The 16111-nt window shown below is 35.2% G+C and overlaps 1 protein-coding gene across 1 annotated transcript in view; it reads left to right on the top strand.

Annotated features, from left to right (window-relative positions):
- MED30 (mediator complex subunit 30) overlaps positions 1 to 15871 on the top strand; it is a 40433-nt gene extending 24562 nt beyond the window's left edge. The window contains exon 4 of the mRNA XM_020975546.2: positions 14846 to 15871. Coding sequence (XP_020831205.1) covers positions 14846 to 14941 — 96 coding nt within the window. The 3' untranslated portion in view covers positions 14942 to 15871. The remainder of the gene's footprint in view (positions 1 to 14845) is intronic.
- Positions 15872 to 16111: the final 240 nt, after the last annotated feature.

A 16111-nucleotide genomic window follows, 5' to 3' on the forward strand; every position in this document is an offset into this window, starting at 1 on the left:
AATAAAACATTGCATGGTAATTGTTGAATTGACAGACTTGCAGTGGCTGGTAGTTTAAGATCATTGAAAGTACTAGTTTTCCAAATGTAATTTAGCTGGATTTCATCCTCCTTAGTTCCCAGATCATTATTTGTCACAAAGCTTGTTCGTGACATACACTTGATGTTCTAATTCTACCAGCACACTAACCAGGTATGTATCTGTGTGTGTGTGTGTATACACATATATATAATTTTCATGCACTTTGTTTTTTCCTTCACTTTGTGGAGGATTAGCTTGATTTCTTTGATGTCATGTGAATTTCTCTGAGGTGGCTTTGTATTACTCCAGGGCTTAATGCAATTAGCATCCTGTCTTCTGTAGATAGGAACATTTTGTTGCTGTTCAGTCATTTTCAGTCATGGCTGACTCTTTGTGAGCCCATTTGGAGTTTTTCTTGGCAAAAATACTAGAGTGGTTTGCCATTTCCTTCTCCAGCTCATTTGGAGAACCACAGTATATAAAATTGAGCAAAAACTTGAGTAGAAAAGTAACTTTGTTTGATTAGTGGTGGGTAAAAACTGGTTTGACAGTCCTGATGCTTAACATAACGTTTGATTGGAGCCAGTTAATAGTATTCAGCATGACATGCCCATTTTTCCCTGTGGCATTTTAGTGACCCTGGTGATAATGTACCTAAAGTGCAGGAGTAATAATAAAGAGATCATAGGATCAGAAGATTTAGACTTGGAAATTCAGAAATTATCCTCAAGTGGATAAGAGCTCTAGAGTTGTAAAAGACATTATAGGCTATCTAATCTAACCCCCTCATTCTGTAGATTAGGAAACTGAGACCCAGAGAAATTAATTGATTTGCTGAAGCTCTCATAGGTAGCAAGCACGTTGCAGAGCTGGGATTTGAACTCAGATCCAGTGACACCAGGTTAAGCATTCCAAATTGTACTTTCTGCTCTTTGACACTGCTTTTCACTTGCTAAAAATGCCTAGTGAGGAGTCATAAGATCTCTTTCCTTCCTTATCCCCATTTCATTAGAAAAAAATGTACCTTGATCACTTGGAACAGTGATACCATTTGTGTTGGGGGGGGGAGGTGCCTGCGCATGCTCATCACTTTCTTGTTTCCCTTCCTTTAGTAAGAAGTACAGGGTCATCGTCATTGGGCTGGGAAGCAGGCTCTCCTGTCCCTTTATATAATCAAGTTGGGGTTCCCTTTTATTCTAGGTAAGGGTTCATTTTCACACTGGCATTACTTTCCCCTAACCTACCTATCTATTACCTGTTCTTTTCTACGGTATGAGGTAGAAATTTCATCTTCAGTGTGCCACTCTCTGTTTTGCTACCTATGCAGTCTTGGACAATTCACTTAAGTTCTGTGGGCTTACACTTCCTTTTCTGAAAAATAAGGAGATTAGATCAGTTGATCTCTAAGGTTTCCTCTGGCCCCAAGTTCTGTCACCCTGTTTCTGTGCCCTCTCATTTCCAACTTCTTACCTTGTAAATTTTTTTTAACCATTATCTCACATGCCACCATCAAAATATTCTTAAAATAATGCTTTGATCATTTCATTTCTCTACTCATAACCTTCAGAATTTAGCATTTAGGTACAGTCATAATTCCTTAGCATTCACAGTCCTTCTCTTTCAACTTTATCTCCCATTACCCTTACCAAAAAGAATCCTCTGTTGTATCCTAGCTCGTCTCCTAAGTATATTCAGAACAGGCTTTTCATGTTCCTACCTCCATGTTCACACTGCTCACTCCAGCACCCTTTTCTCCAGGCAGCCAAATTAATGATCTTTTATTACTAACATTTACTGGTTGTGTAAATAAATGGGCAAGTCACTCTGAGCCTCAGATTCTTCATCTGTAAAAAATATTATGTTATTCTCTTTCAACCCATAATCCTCTCTAACTCCTCTGAATTACTATAGCATTTATTTTCTCCATCATTTATTTAGTCATTTTCATTAATATTGTTAGCATTGTTACATTTCAAGATAGACTGTAAGTTCCCTGTGAGCTCTGATTGATGACTACCTCACCTGACCCAGTATTTCAGGTGAGCCCCAGTCATGCTTCACCACCTACTGCTCCCCAGCATCTTCTCCACAGCCTAGCTGCCACATATGTATCTCCATATCTCCTCCTCCCCCTCCTTTTTTGTAACCATGTTCAAATAAACTGCCATTGAATTGGGAAGCAGTGTGCCAGGCTATTTTCTCTTGGCCGCACTCCCATCCTTGTAACTTTTTGGACTAAAGTGCCCCTCCTTGGCCATTCATTCCCCTATTATTGCATGATCTCTTTGTGGGCAAGGCTTGTCTTTGCCTTTACATTTGTATCCTCAGCTCTTAGCACAGTGCTTGACAATATGGTGAACACTTAATAAATGCTTTTTCATTCATTCATTCATTCATGTTCTCTCATTAAATTATTTCTTGAGACTCCTTCTAGCTGGTTGGGAGCTTGCTCTAGATTTTTTCCCCCCATTGTGTGGAAACCAGGAAGCGCACCCTGCTATCTTTGATACTGTCTTTAATTAGTAGTATGTTGGAGCCTATTCACACCCGCTACACACCTCTTTATTCCTATTTTCCATACATTTTTTTTATCTTCCTTGCAGTTTCATCCATAAATGCCAAGGAATTATTTGACTTCGATCTCTCACTGGGCTTTCCTAGGCTTGTTTTTCCCTCCGTTGTTTCTCCATGTTTTCTTTGTTTTTGGTTTTGCTATTCAGTGGGGTTAAGTGACTTGCCCACGGTCACACAACTAGTAAGTGTCAAGTGTCTGAGGTCAGATTTAAACTCAGGTCCTCCTGACTCCGGGGCTCTATCCACTAAGCCACCTAGCTTCCCCCTCTCCACGTTATGTAAGGCAATGCTGCTCATACTCCTCCACCATTCTACTCTGTAAGATTTTACTCTCTAAGTCTGTGTTGCTCTTGGTCTGCTAGATCTCTTCAGTTGTCAGAGATTGAGTTGGTTGACTGAGGCAGTATCTAAGCTTTCATTTTTCCCTTCAGACTTCAGAAATGGTGATAGACTGTGTCAATGTTTGTTATTTTATTGTTCCCCATTTTTGACTATCACCTGCTTATTTGTTTTCCATATCTTTAATTTTCTAATTTGGTATTGATTTTTTTCTTTGATCTAATGTCTCTATGATCTGATTATATACAAATGGCTAATTTGGAAATGACTCTTTTGTGAGTAACGTGTTTCCTGTTAATTTTTTTGTGATATTATTTGGCATTCACAATGTCTTGTGCCTCTTGACTCTTCTTGAAAAAGTATTCATGATGTAGAGATGTGAGACTTCAGCATAGTCTCTAAACATTGGCCTCTTATACCTTACTTCTAAACCATGTGTACTCAGTTTTTCACTAAGTAGGAAAATAGATGATAATATGGTAGGTCTTGCCAAGTTCTTAGAAGAATTTTTCTAACTAAACTATAAGTTTCTTACAATTTGTTTTTTTAGTCCTCAAAATGCTTTGCATATGCATATTTGTTGATACATTCTTTTCCTTTCTGTAAATCTTTTATTTTCTCCTTTGTTGTTTTTTAAACATATACAAAAATGCATATTTACATACATTAGAATACTTGTGATTAGGGATTGTTTCATTTGTTCTTGTATCCTCAGGGCCTAACAAAGTGCTTGTCACATAGTAAGTACTTTTAATAAATACCTGTTGATTTGATTGTATTTAAACCTCTGGATTAAATGGTTATTAAGTATTTAAAATTAGAGGAAAATAAAACTTTGTAACAGACTGCTATGTAGTGCCCAATGCTAAAAATTGTCTACCAATCTTGCCCTCTCCTGAGTAAAATAGAAGAATGTGAATTTTAAAAGTTAGGTATTTCAGTCAGTAAACATTTATTAAGCACCTACTGTGTGCCAAGCACTGTGCTACGTTCTGGAGATAGGAAGAAAGGCAAAAGACAGAAAGGCTCCTTGCCCTTGGGAAGCTCACAATCTACTGGAGACAACACGTAGGCCACATTTAGTAAATAGGTAAGGATATTGGCCATTGGTATAGTAACCTAGTTATTCCTCTTGCACATTTGTCATCTGAGGTTAAATGAAAGTAACCTTAACTAACATGGAGGCAGTTTTATTTTACAAATTCTTTTAAATTGCTGTTTGTGATGGAAAGGGTGTATGAGTAGTTTTTATTTTGTTGAGATATAATTGAGAATATATGTTTAAGAATTAAAGCATTTGGATGGAGTGTCACATTTGGCATGAATATCAAGTAGCTTGCCATGACTTTGCATACATATATTTTAAAGTGTCTTCTATACTTAACACATTCACCTGTGAAAGTATCAAATTAAACACAGCTGATGAATTTTGAAAATAGCAACTGTCAAGCTCTGTTAAATCAATCAATGGCAAGATTGTAAATCATAGATAGTCAAGAAAATGTATTTACATTTTCTAACCACTAATAAGCACAACTGTCAGTTTCACTTTTGATAGTTCCATGACATGTTTTGGCTCGTGATATTTTACTTGTATGCTAATTTGTTTTTTGACACTCTGCGCCATAATCATATTTTGAGAATCACACTTTGAATGTATGATAATATAAGCCTTTCTTTTTAAAAAACAAGGCATCACTTGAGTGAAGTTAAGTGCTATCCTGGAAAACAAGTCTATGTGGGATGCAAAATTGATCATCAGTAACAAATTACAAAAACTTAGCCTTATAACATCATACAACAAGCATTTATTGAGCACTTACTATATAAAGGGTTCTGAGGATATAAAGAAAAACAAAAATAGGGTCCCTGCTCGTAAAGAGCTCTCATTTCCAATGGGAGAAAACATGGATGAATGGGTGGATGGAAAGACAGATGGGCGGATAGATAGGCATACACACACACACACACACACACACACACACACACACAGAGCATACATATACAGGATAAATTTTAGGTAGTCTCAGAGGGAAGGAATTAGTAATTGGAGGGAACTGGGAAAGAAAAGCCTCTTGCAGAAGGTGAGATTTGTGTGGAGTCTTTATGCCAGGAGACAGAGGTGAGGAGAGAGAGTGTTTCAGACATTGGAGACCACCAGTGAAAAGGTATAGAGTGTCCTGTTTGAGGAAAAGCAAGAAGCCTGGTGTTCCAGGATCATGGAGTATGAGGAAGGGAATAAAGTATAGAAAGAGACCAGATTATATGAAGGGCTGTAAAAGCCACAGAGGAGTTTGTATTTGATCCTGAAGACTAAAGGGATCCCCTGGAACTTAGTGAAGAGAGTGAAATGCTCAAATCTACACTTAGAATATTTGGCGTTTTCTAAAATAAATAAATATATATATACACATCTATATATAGATATACATCTATATATAGATATACATCTATATATATGCATCTATATATAGATATACATCTATATATATAGATGTATATCTATATATATATATATAGATGTATATCTATCTATCTATCTATCTATCTATCTATCTATCTATCTATCTATCTATAACCATAAGAGTATTTTCACATATACCAGAGCTTTTATATATAAGTGAGCATTGTTTTTTCAAAGTAAACACTATTTCAGGTCCTTTTTAGAACAAAAACCCTGATTCTGTGACTTTGATTTCATGGCCTTTGAAGGCTGTATTATTTATTCTGACAATGCTACCACTATTAGAATGTTTTTGGAATATTCTTTTGTGTGTGAACTGCTTCCAGAATCAGTTTACCCCACACAAAAAAAACCTGTCTTTTTACTTAAAAACTCATACTTCGTTTCAATCCAATATCAGTATCCATCCCACATGGTTGCCTGCTTTAATACCTGTTTTTGTAGAGTTCACAAACTAAGAGTAGTTTTTAAATTTTTTATATAAAGTTTTATTGTGTGCCAGTCCCTGCTTTTCATGATCACTTAAGGACTCTGACGATTACGATTATTTTATGATTACATTTCTTATTTAGGACTTTGGTTTAATTTTTTTTTAAAGTCTGGAAAAGGAGTTCTAATTTTAGGAAAGAGGTTTTATTTTGAAAGATTCTTGATGTTTCACCTAACTTGGAAAAGATTGGACACAAGGTAATGAACTCATATTAAAAGAATTTCATTCTTTCTGACAATATAGAAGGGCTTTTATTAGATACGCAGTATACTTTTATACCCAAAGTAGTAGAAACAGCACCAGAGTAAAAATATAACAGTTTGATGTGCCTTTAGTGTGAATCATTATACCTTTCATTTGGATTTACACTCTGTAGAGTGTTGCCCAGATTACTCCATATTCATAAGATACTAAAGAGAGCAAGAGTTCCCAGATAATTTTAGCAGATGAAGGAAGAAAAGAAAAATCTTAGTGAATAGTGAGAAAAGTCAAAAGATAACTCCTGAGAAAATGTTTCCAAATTTATCTATTCCTAAGGCAAAGGTAAATAAAGTATATAATTCATGGCCATAAGTTCAATCAGTAAACATTGATTAAATGCCTGTTATGTGCCAGGCTCTGTGCTAAGCACTGGAGACACAAAAAGAGGCAAAAGACAGCCCCTGCCCTCAAGAAGTTTACAATCTAATGGGAGAGACAACATGCAAACAAATATATACAACATGTAATTAAGAGAGGGAGAGCGCTGGAATTAAGAGGAGTTGGGGAAAGCGTCTTGTAGAAGGTGGGATTTCAGGAATTAGAGGAGGCCAGTAGATGAAGCAGGGGAGGGAGAGCATTCTGGGCATGGAGGACAGCCAGAGAGAATTCTGGAAGCCGAGAGATGGAGTGTTTTGTTTGTTGCATAGCCAGGAGGCCAGTGGCACTGGATTGAAGAATTCTGTGTTGGGGACTAAAGTGTAACAAGACCGGAAATGTAAGAGTCTAGATTATGAAGAGCATTTTGTATTTGCTTCTGGAGGCAGTAGGAAACCACTGGAGTGTATTGAATAGTGAGGTGATACAGTCAGACCTGCTTTTTTAAGGAAAACCGCGTTAGTGTCTGAATGGAGAATGGATTAAAGTGGGGAGAGGGTTGAGGCAGGTAGACTCACCATCAGATTATTTATTGCAGTAATCCAAGTGTGAGGTGATGAGGACCCACACACACTAGATTGATGGCAGTGTCGGAGGAGACGGGGTGTTTGAACAGTTTTACAAAGATGAAAATGTCAGCCCTTGGCAACAGCTTGGATATATGAAGGGTGAGAAATAGTGAAGAATCTAGGATGACTCCTAGTTTGGGAACCTGAGGGACTGAGAGGATGGTATTGCCTTCTAAAATAATAGAGAAGGTAAGAAGAAGGAAAGGTTTAGGGAGAAAGATAATGATAACTTTAAAATATTAATTTGTTTTATGATTTCACTCCATTCAGTGCTAAGCTTTTGCAACTTGGCCTAAAGTGCACAATTTCCATATAGCCAATATTTTTTTTTCCTTTTTCAAAATACAACCAATCCTTACCTTTCATTCAACAATAACTAGGTGGTACAATGGATAGAGCACTTAGCCTGACGTTAGGAAGACTTGAATTCAAATTCCACCTCAGACACTTACTAGTGTGACCTGGGGCAAGTCACTTAACTTCTGTTTGCTTCAGTTTTCTCAACTGTAAAATAGGATAATAAATGCATATATCTTGAAGGGTTTTTGTGAAGATTAAATAAGGTAATATCTGTAAATTACTTAGTACACACAGTACCTGCCACATAGTAGGTACTATATAAATGTTTTTTTTCTTCTATACAGTTCTAAATCCACTTCCTCCTATAAATCCTATAGATTTATGCAAATTGTAGGGGTAGATTTAAGCTCAATATAATGACATTTTTTCCTGGTAGTTAGAGTTCTCTACAAATAGAAAGGGCTGCTTTAAGAGGTAGTGGGTCGCCTGAACTTGAGGTCATTAAAGAAAAACCGGATGACCATTCTTTGGGAATATTCTAGACAGGATTCTTGTTTGAATACAAGTTGATCTAGTTTTCCTCAAATAAGAGATAAAATTTTAAAATGACTTCATTGATTTTAGTATTTTTGTATAAATTATTTTTATTTTGTGTATTACTTCTGAAGTCCTTTAAAACTGTTCTTTGATCAGATGTTATTTATGTTTCTTTAGGCTTTCCAAAATGTTAGGGCATGGCACAGTGAAAAGTGATGCTGGATTTGAAATCCAGGGACCTAGTTCCAAATCCCAGTTCTGTCACTTAACTTTGTAACCTTGGACAGGTCAATTAACCCAGAGAGGAGTTTTACTGTACTAGAGGACTGCAAGGTCCTTTGTACCTCTAAATCTATAATCTGTATTTTATCACTAGCCACCTACCCCCTTTTCCTTCCTCCTGTTGCTGTGTTCCTTTCTCTACTTTCCTTCACTCCCTTTTCTTAAATTCCACCAGTTTATGCAAATTATTACAAAAATTAGAATAGGAATAGCAATAGTTGGAATGGTCCATTTCTAAAGGAATGATGTATCGGTAGTAAAATATGGACTTGTGATCAGGGGGCAACCAACTCTGAATTGGTTTGGTATAATAGTGAAAAGCAAATAGAAAGACTAGCTCTTCCTAATGGTTTTTATCTGGGTAGGTTATCCCCATCCAAAAACTTATTGTCATTCTTAATAACTGTGGAAAGTGTTGGTTTATTGGTTTCTATTATAGGTGGGATGTCAGGGATTTGAGGTTCAGTTTCCAGTCACCTCTTTATCAAAAATTCTAATCCAGAATGAAATGCATGCATTACTTTATATATAGCCTACTTTATATACAGTTAATACATAGCAAGATCTGTATGATGTATGAAATTGTATGATGTGCCAAAATTTCACTGTACTTCCTTTCACTATAGGGGGAAAAAAAAGCTGAAGTAAGGTTCGGTCTAGTATTGTGAGTTGAAAGGGACCTTCATCCTCTTCATTTTACAAATGAAAGAACTGAAGGCCAAAGAGTGCCCACTGCAAGCTAGTCTGATGTAAGACTATTAGTGAAGTGTTACATCTAAATATAAGCTGTGATGATGATGATGATGATGTATAATTGGATTCTTCTGAGTTTCTGATTTAATTTACTGCAGATTTAGAGGGACTGCTCATAGGATAATCTGCTTACAAAAAGTTGGTAGCAGAGTCATGATTGAAGACCAAGTCTTTTGACTAGAAAATCTTGGAGAAGAAAAGATTGAGGTGGGGATATGGAAGTTGACTTCCAGATATGACAAGATATTGAAGGGCTATTTTGTGAGAGAGAGATTGGGTCATTCCAGAAATCAGAATTAAGAGCAATGCATGAAGTTGTAGAAAGGCAAATTTAGACTTGATGTTTAAAAAAAAGCAAAACAACTTTTTAACAGTTGGATGGGAAGGGCTACCCTGGGAAAGTGGTGGGTTCTTCTTTAGTGGAGGTGTTTTAGCAGAAGCTGAATAAGCATTTGTCATATATGTTGCTAAAGTAGATACATGCATCTTTCTGAGTCAAATTGTGGAGTTAATTTTTTTTGTCTTTCATGAAAGATTGCCATGAAAGTCATATTGAGGAAGATTAGTAGTTAAGATTTTGAAGCTTGCTGCTTATTTTCTTCTAGGGTTACAAATGAATATTGCACATACATATTAATTTGTTAATGTTTTATTGTAGATTCTATAGGGTAGTATAATCAAATATGTTATCTTCTCCTTCCCATCCACCCCAAAGGCATTATAATGTTTCATTTTTTGTTGTTGTTTTACATTAAATTGGCATCTGGAATATCCTAGGCTATGGAGGAAGATCTCTTGTTCATTTCATTCATAGTTTCCAAAAGGCTCTTATTTCAGGGCAATCTGATAGAACTACCAATGAAGAGTATTTGAATTGTTCTGTAGAGTTTCAGATTTACTACAGATTTGGAAAGACTGCTCATAGGATAATATAATGCTTAGTTTAGGGTAGAAAAGTTCCCAAGACAGTTTTAAAAATTGCCCTTCTACTTCAGCTGCTTCGAAGTATTCTTCATTTAATTAGGGAGATGTCTGTTTATTGAAGAAGTATCTGCCTATAAATTGCACAAGTACAAGCAGTCCTGATTTTCAGGGGACAACATGGGGTCCCACATTTTAAACAAAGTCTTTAAGACAGTAGCCTTCTTATTTGGGTTTGAAAATGGTTTCCTCTGTTGTTCACTTCTTAAACGTCTATAAAGTGCTTGGTGTGTATAGGGCTCTGTACTACGTACTGGGGTAGAGTTTCCACAGTGATAAGCTGGAAAGTGTGGAGAGCATGAAGTTGTGTGCCCTGAAGCCTTCTCCAGAGGCTTGTGAAAGGGAAATTTCAGGGATTCTGATTCATTGAGTCTCTCTTTGGCATAGGGAAGAAGGTGAATTTACCATGGCTCTACTTCTACCCACAATAGAAGACCTCACTTATTGGAGGGAGCTTCCTTTAAGGTGTAACAGGAGCAAAATATGAAGAGTAGAGATTAATTTAAGAGGGGGAAAGAGGTTTAACAGCTTCTTAGGATTAGGCACAGGTGAGTAGATAGATATAAACTCTTGGCTATTGTACAGTGTTTACCAAATAAGCTCTTTAGAAAGATATTTCTAAGATAAACTAACTTTCATAATACTAGAAGCTATCATATTACAGTAATATAAAAATAATCCACCATTTTCTCATGGATTCCTTTCATGTTATCTGATTTTAAATTTACATTTTTCTGTCTGTCATTGTAAGGCTTATTTTTCTACATGCTAGTATTTTGCTTTTATTTCTGACAGTGTGGCTGACAAGTCTGAAATGTAACTAAACCGTCAAGATATATGCTTAAAAATGTGTCAATAACTAAGGAATAAATTTAAATGTTTCTAGGATAGTGTCTTTTTGCCTTAATTATATTAAAGCCTTGCCTTTATATGTTTATATAGAAAAAGGCAAGTTGGAGTAGTAGACACATCATTGGCCTTAAAACCAAGAAAGACCTGGGTCCTGCTTCTGACCCACACTTAATGGGTGTTCCTGAACAAGTCATGTAAATTCTCAGCGCCCCAGGCAACTCTGTAAGACCAGAGGTTGCGGAGAAGGTTCTGCCTGAATTGGTATGATCTTCCTCACCTGGGAATTCCTTATAGCAAGGACATTATAGGTCCAATTCCTCTCTTATAGAAGATTATAAGTCTTTAGGCTTTTTTGCCAAGACTCTCACCATATTATTAGGGGCTCCTGATTCTTTCACACTAGGTGTTCATAAATTTAGACATCCATGAATTGGGACATTTAGTAGGGCATCTTTCAGTATTTGTAGCCAGTTATAATATCTATTTATTTAGTACTTGATATTTTTCCAAGTGCCTTCCTTCACAAATCTATGAAGTAGGCAGTGCAAATATTATTATTCCCATTTTATAGTTGCGGAAATGGAGGCTCAGAGAAATTAAGGAATTCACCTATAGTCATATAATTTGTAAATATCAGATTTATGATTTGAATTCAGGTCTTCAGTACTCTTTTAGATTAGCCATTCACTCAGCAAATTTATTCTTTGCTAACGTTGCAATTGGAATTGTGTTTAAGAGTAAGGAATCTGAAATCAGGAGTGAAATGGATTTGATTCCTACCTGTGACATTTCATAATTGTGGGACCATTAGCTAGTAAATAATACTTCTCAGGATTTTTCTCAAGAACAAAAGAAGTAAGATTTGTAAAGCAATTTTTTTTTACAAACTCAGCTATTATTAGTAAGTCATTCAATGTATATTAAGCATCTATGGTGTGTAATCTCTGTGCAATGGGGAATACAAAAAGTTATTCCCTGTTCTTTTGAATCTTGCAGTCCAATGAGAAATAAAATCTGTAGACAAAGAATTATAAGGTATAATATGAGAGGTATGAAGTACCCCAGTGATTCAGGGACAGTATCATGTGATTAATAATAAAATAACTAGCAGTAAGTATGAAAAGTTTTATTTAATTTGTAACGATAATGTTTTACTCTGTGTAGTGCTTTCATTTTCTAAAATAATGTTCACATAATTATCTTTTATCCTTATAACAATTCTGTGAGCCATGCCAAACCGTTTTTATCCCCATCTCATAGATGAGGAAACTGAAGCTTGAAGTCCTTAAGTGACTTGCTCAGTGCAGAGTAGCATAACCAAGTTTAAAACCTGGAGTTCCTGACCCCCAGTGCTCTTTCCACTCTCATTTACCATAAATGACAGCATTCATGGAAGCCAGAAATTAAGATAGCTTCTTAAATGTAACCTAAATACCTTTTTCTTTGGGAGTGAACAGAATGTTAGTTTACTCTTTGTAGAAGATAGTTTTTATTATGGTTGTTTAAAAACTCATCAATAGAGTATACTATAGACTGAAATTCTTTGCGATAAGTCGTATTCTGAGCACAGGGCAAATTTTACTGAAGCTAACATTAACATTTATATCACTGTGGGTATTTCTTTTGCTTGGAAAGCAGCCCTTTTCTAGCAGTTGACTGGCCACTTTCTATGGCTACTGATGTGAGCACTCTATCAAAAAATGTTTGTTGGGAGCAATGGTAACTTTTTAAGCTAGCACCTCAAAGATTTTAACCATATAGAATATAAAGATGAAGACATATCTTAATAGTGGGTTGACACAATGGATTTATACATTTAATGTTACACATCTGGATGCCTTTAGCTTAAATTCTTGTGCAGGTTATAAATAAAAATTACTTTGTTTCAAGAGTTATATCCATGTGTCAGAATCAGGACTTGAACTCGTTTCTTCCAGTTCTCTGCTCTATTCTCTCAGGTTTATGTTTCTGCCTATTTTCTGAGCTTTATGCAGCTGTTTCTGAGAATTAGCTATAAGTGTGCCAAGAATATACTCAATAAAAATATGCAAAGGGAGAAAGAACTTTTGTAAATGGTCATCTACAGCAGATGAAGTTTTTAGGCACACATTTGATTAAAAGTTCCAGAGAAAATAAGGTTCTTCTAGGTTTATTGTATACTGATGACAAAAAAAGCATTTAGCAATGCAAACAACTAACCTTAAAAGGTCTCCTCCCACAAGAAGTATCTCATGTTTATATTAAGATCCCTCAATAAATGGCAATCACAAAGATAGCTTTTCAGTGACTGTCTGTTAGTATCAAATGAAGCCTAAAACAGGAAGGCATATTTTTACCAAAGGTGTTCATCACCATGAGATCCTCCATGTTAATCCTGTTTATAGATGATAATGTGCTGATTGCATCAAGTTCCATAATTTTACAGAGTTTCTACAGTGAGATTGATGATTATTCAAAAGAAAATCAGCTTACTCATCAAAAACAGAAAAAACAAAGTAAAAAGAAAATGTCTGTTTGCTCAGATTATAATATATTGTCAAATGGTCAGTCCACTGAGTTTGTATCTCAGTATATTTATCTATTAGGGATAGGCAGTGCAGATGGATAGTGATTTAGGCCTAGAATTGAGGAAGAGGAAGAGAGTGGATTGAATTGATATTACACAGAGCTTTTCATAATTCTAAGCTGCTTCATGTTATATGCATATATATACTTATATTCTCCAAATAGACCTTTGTAATTGCAGAGAGATACCTCAGTCTTTGAGGAGTTAAAGTTGTAGATGGCCTCAAACAGACATACAGTAGGTATTGATTAAGCTTTAACTTATTTCCAGCGATAACCTATATTCAGAAAGTTGTGTAAGGGGTATCATAGAGGAAATATCTTGTTAGAAAAGAGAATGAGTTGATCATTTGGTGTGAATGAGGGATAGCAGATGAGTAACCCATGAGTTCCATTAATACTTCAGACGTATTACAAGGCCAAGAAGAACGCTTCCAGAGTGTTGAGTGGATCCTTGGAAGGTGGATGAGGAGGAAAAGAGGAAGGATAATTGGAAAAATGTAGACAAGAATCCCACAGGATTAGGAAGCACCAGTGTAGGGAATACCCACATTAATGAAACCATAGATCTAAGTATTTAAAAAGTGAGGTGTTAGGAAATATTGATGTGCCACTCGTATCCTATGCTATTTAAGCCAGTATTAATTGATAGTAAAAACTTTTCACATTTAAAAAAGTGTGTGTCAGTTTGGCACAAGAGAAGACTGGCCTTGAAGTCAGGAAGCTCTGAATACCAGTTCTGCCTCAGACCCTTGGCTGGTTATATTAACCCCATGGCCAGGAACAAACTCCTTCACCTTGTAGAATTGCAGGAAAGTCAGAACTATCAGTTGTAAAATAATTGTTGATCTGCAGTTGTTGGTCGAATGTCCACATCAGGAGTTGATTCTGCCCAATGAAAAAAATAACGGTCTACACAGAAAACAGTACAATGAATTACTAGACTATTATAATGATAATAACCTGGCCTATTAAATGTTTGTGTTGAACTAATCCTTAATTGATCAGATATTAGATGGGTAACCTAGTGACTTTAGTGTGCTAGAAGTAAGTTATTGGCCTAGTAAAAACCAAGGCTACTAGTTTTATCCCGTTTTGTAGAGGGAAAATCATGTGAGTAGAGATACTGCCATATTATACACACTGAGGGCATTCAGTAACTCTTACTTGATGAAGACCATAATGTTAGGCATCTCAACTTTATTTTGCTGTCAATAGAACATGCTTAGTTTTAAGGAATAATTGTGGGCCACAGTTAGTTACTTATAATTTCATTATTTATAATTTCTAGTTTAATTATATCAGTTCTGTGTTGCATTTTCCTCCACGAACAATTAAATGTCATTTTGCCTAGTTGCATGAGTCAGTTATATAGCATTCATTGTATTATTAGCATAGTCATTCTTGTCACTCTAGTTAAATTAATATCATAAGTTAATATATTTCATCAAACATTTCTGATAAACTTTGTCTTTTTTCCAGAAACTCAAACAGAAGAATCAACAGCTGAAACAAATTATGGACCAATTACGGAATCTCATCTGGGACATAAATGCCATGTTGGCAATGAGGAACTGAACTGATTTTTAAATTTATACTTTATGACGTGCATAGCTATTTTGTTCTCTTTGGTTTTGATTTCTTTTTTTTTTAACAGCTTATTTTCCTTCATTGCAGTGTTGCAAAAATTAATTTAAATTATTATTCCATTATCTCAGATATGCATTAAATATTTGCTTTATAGTTTAGTAAGCAATGAAACATCTCACTGTTAAGTATAGTAACTTATTGATAGCTCTTATTTTTTTTTTTAGTTTTCTATAATTCAGCAATTAGGTGAAAAGATGAAAGATCCATTTTTTTATTAAATGTATTTTTCTTGAATTGTTTTTGTTGATTTTGTTATTTTGTATTGAAAAGATTAATTTTGTAACCATTTGTTAGTATCCTATGTTCAAATAACTGTTAAAAAGTTTATCCCTTATTTCTAAATGAAAAAAAAATCAGTTTAAGCCATCTATCCCTATATATTTATACATATAAATATAGAAACACTTAATCTTGCAAATTAGTATAAATGTAAATACATAGTAATTTTTGTTGGGAGGCTGCCTATTGTATCCAAACAGTTTATTTAGGACTATCATTATATGATATAATGGACCCTTATAATATTTAGTTGGTCTTTTATTGAATAGAAAGGGATGGGGGGGACGGTTAGTGTATATTTAAGAAATCTGTCCCTAAGTACCTAAACCTTTGTAAGTTTGATTTAGCTTTTCTTTTGTCATGGAAATTATCTGTTTTTTGTGGCTTTATGTGGCTTCATGAACCCAGAAAAGGAAATGATTACAAAGAGTATGAGTGGCTTCATAAACAATAGGTCATACCATACTAACCTTATTTCCTCTTTTGATAGTGTTACGCAATACTATATAGTCAGTGTTACAGTGGAATGATCTAAATGTAACTTTACTAGATGTGGCAGGAAATGAAGTGCCTCAAGGATCTTTGCCTAACTCTGTGCTGTTAAACACTTTTATTGATGATTTGGTTAGAAACATAAATGGCATATTTATCAAATCTGCATATGACAAAAGGCTAGGAAGGATAATTAACATACTGACTAATAGGCTCTTGAAAAGATGTAGCCTGGTGGATCCAATAAAATAAAATTCAGTAGGGATAATAAACCTAAAGTCTTAAACTTGTAGTTAAAAAAATGTCTCGCAAATGCAAGATAGAATA

This window comes from Phascolarctos cinereus, unplaced genomic scaffold (assembly GCF_003287225.1).
Source record: "Phascolarctos cinereus isolate Bilbo 61053 unplaced genomic scaffold, phaCin_HiC Scaffold_4;HRSCAF=312, whole genome shotgun sequence".
NCBI classification, from domain to species: Eukaryota; Metazoa; Chordata; class Mammalia; order Diprotodontia; family Phascolarctidae; genus Phascolarctos; species Phascolarctos cinereus.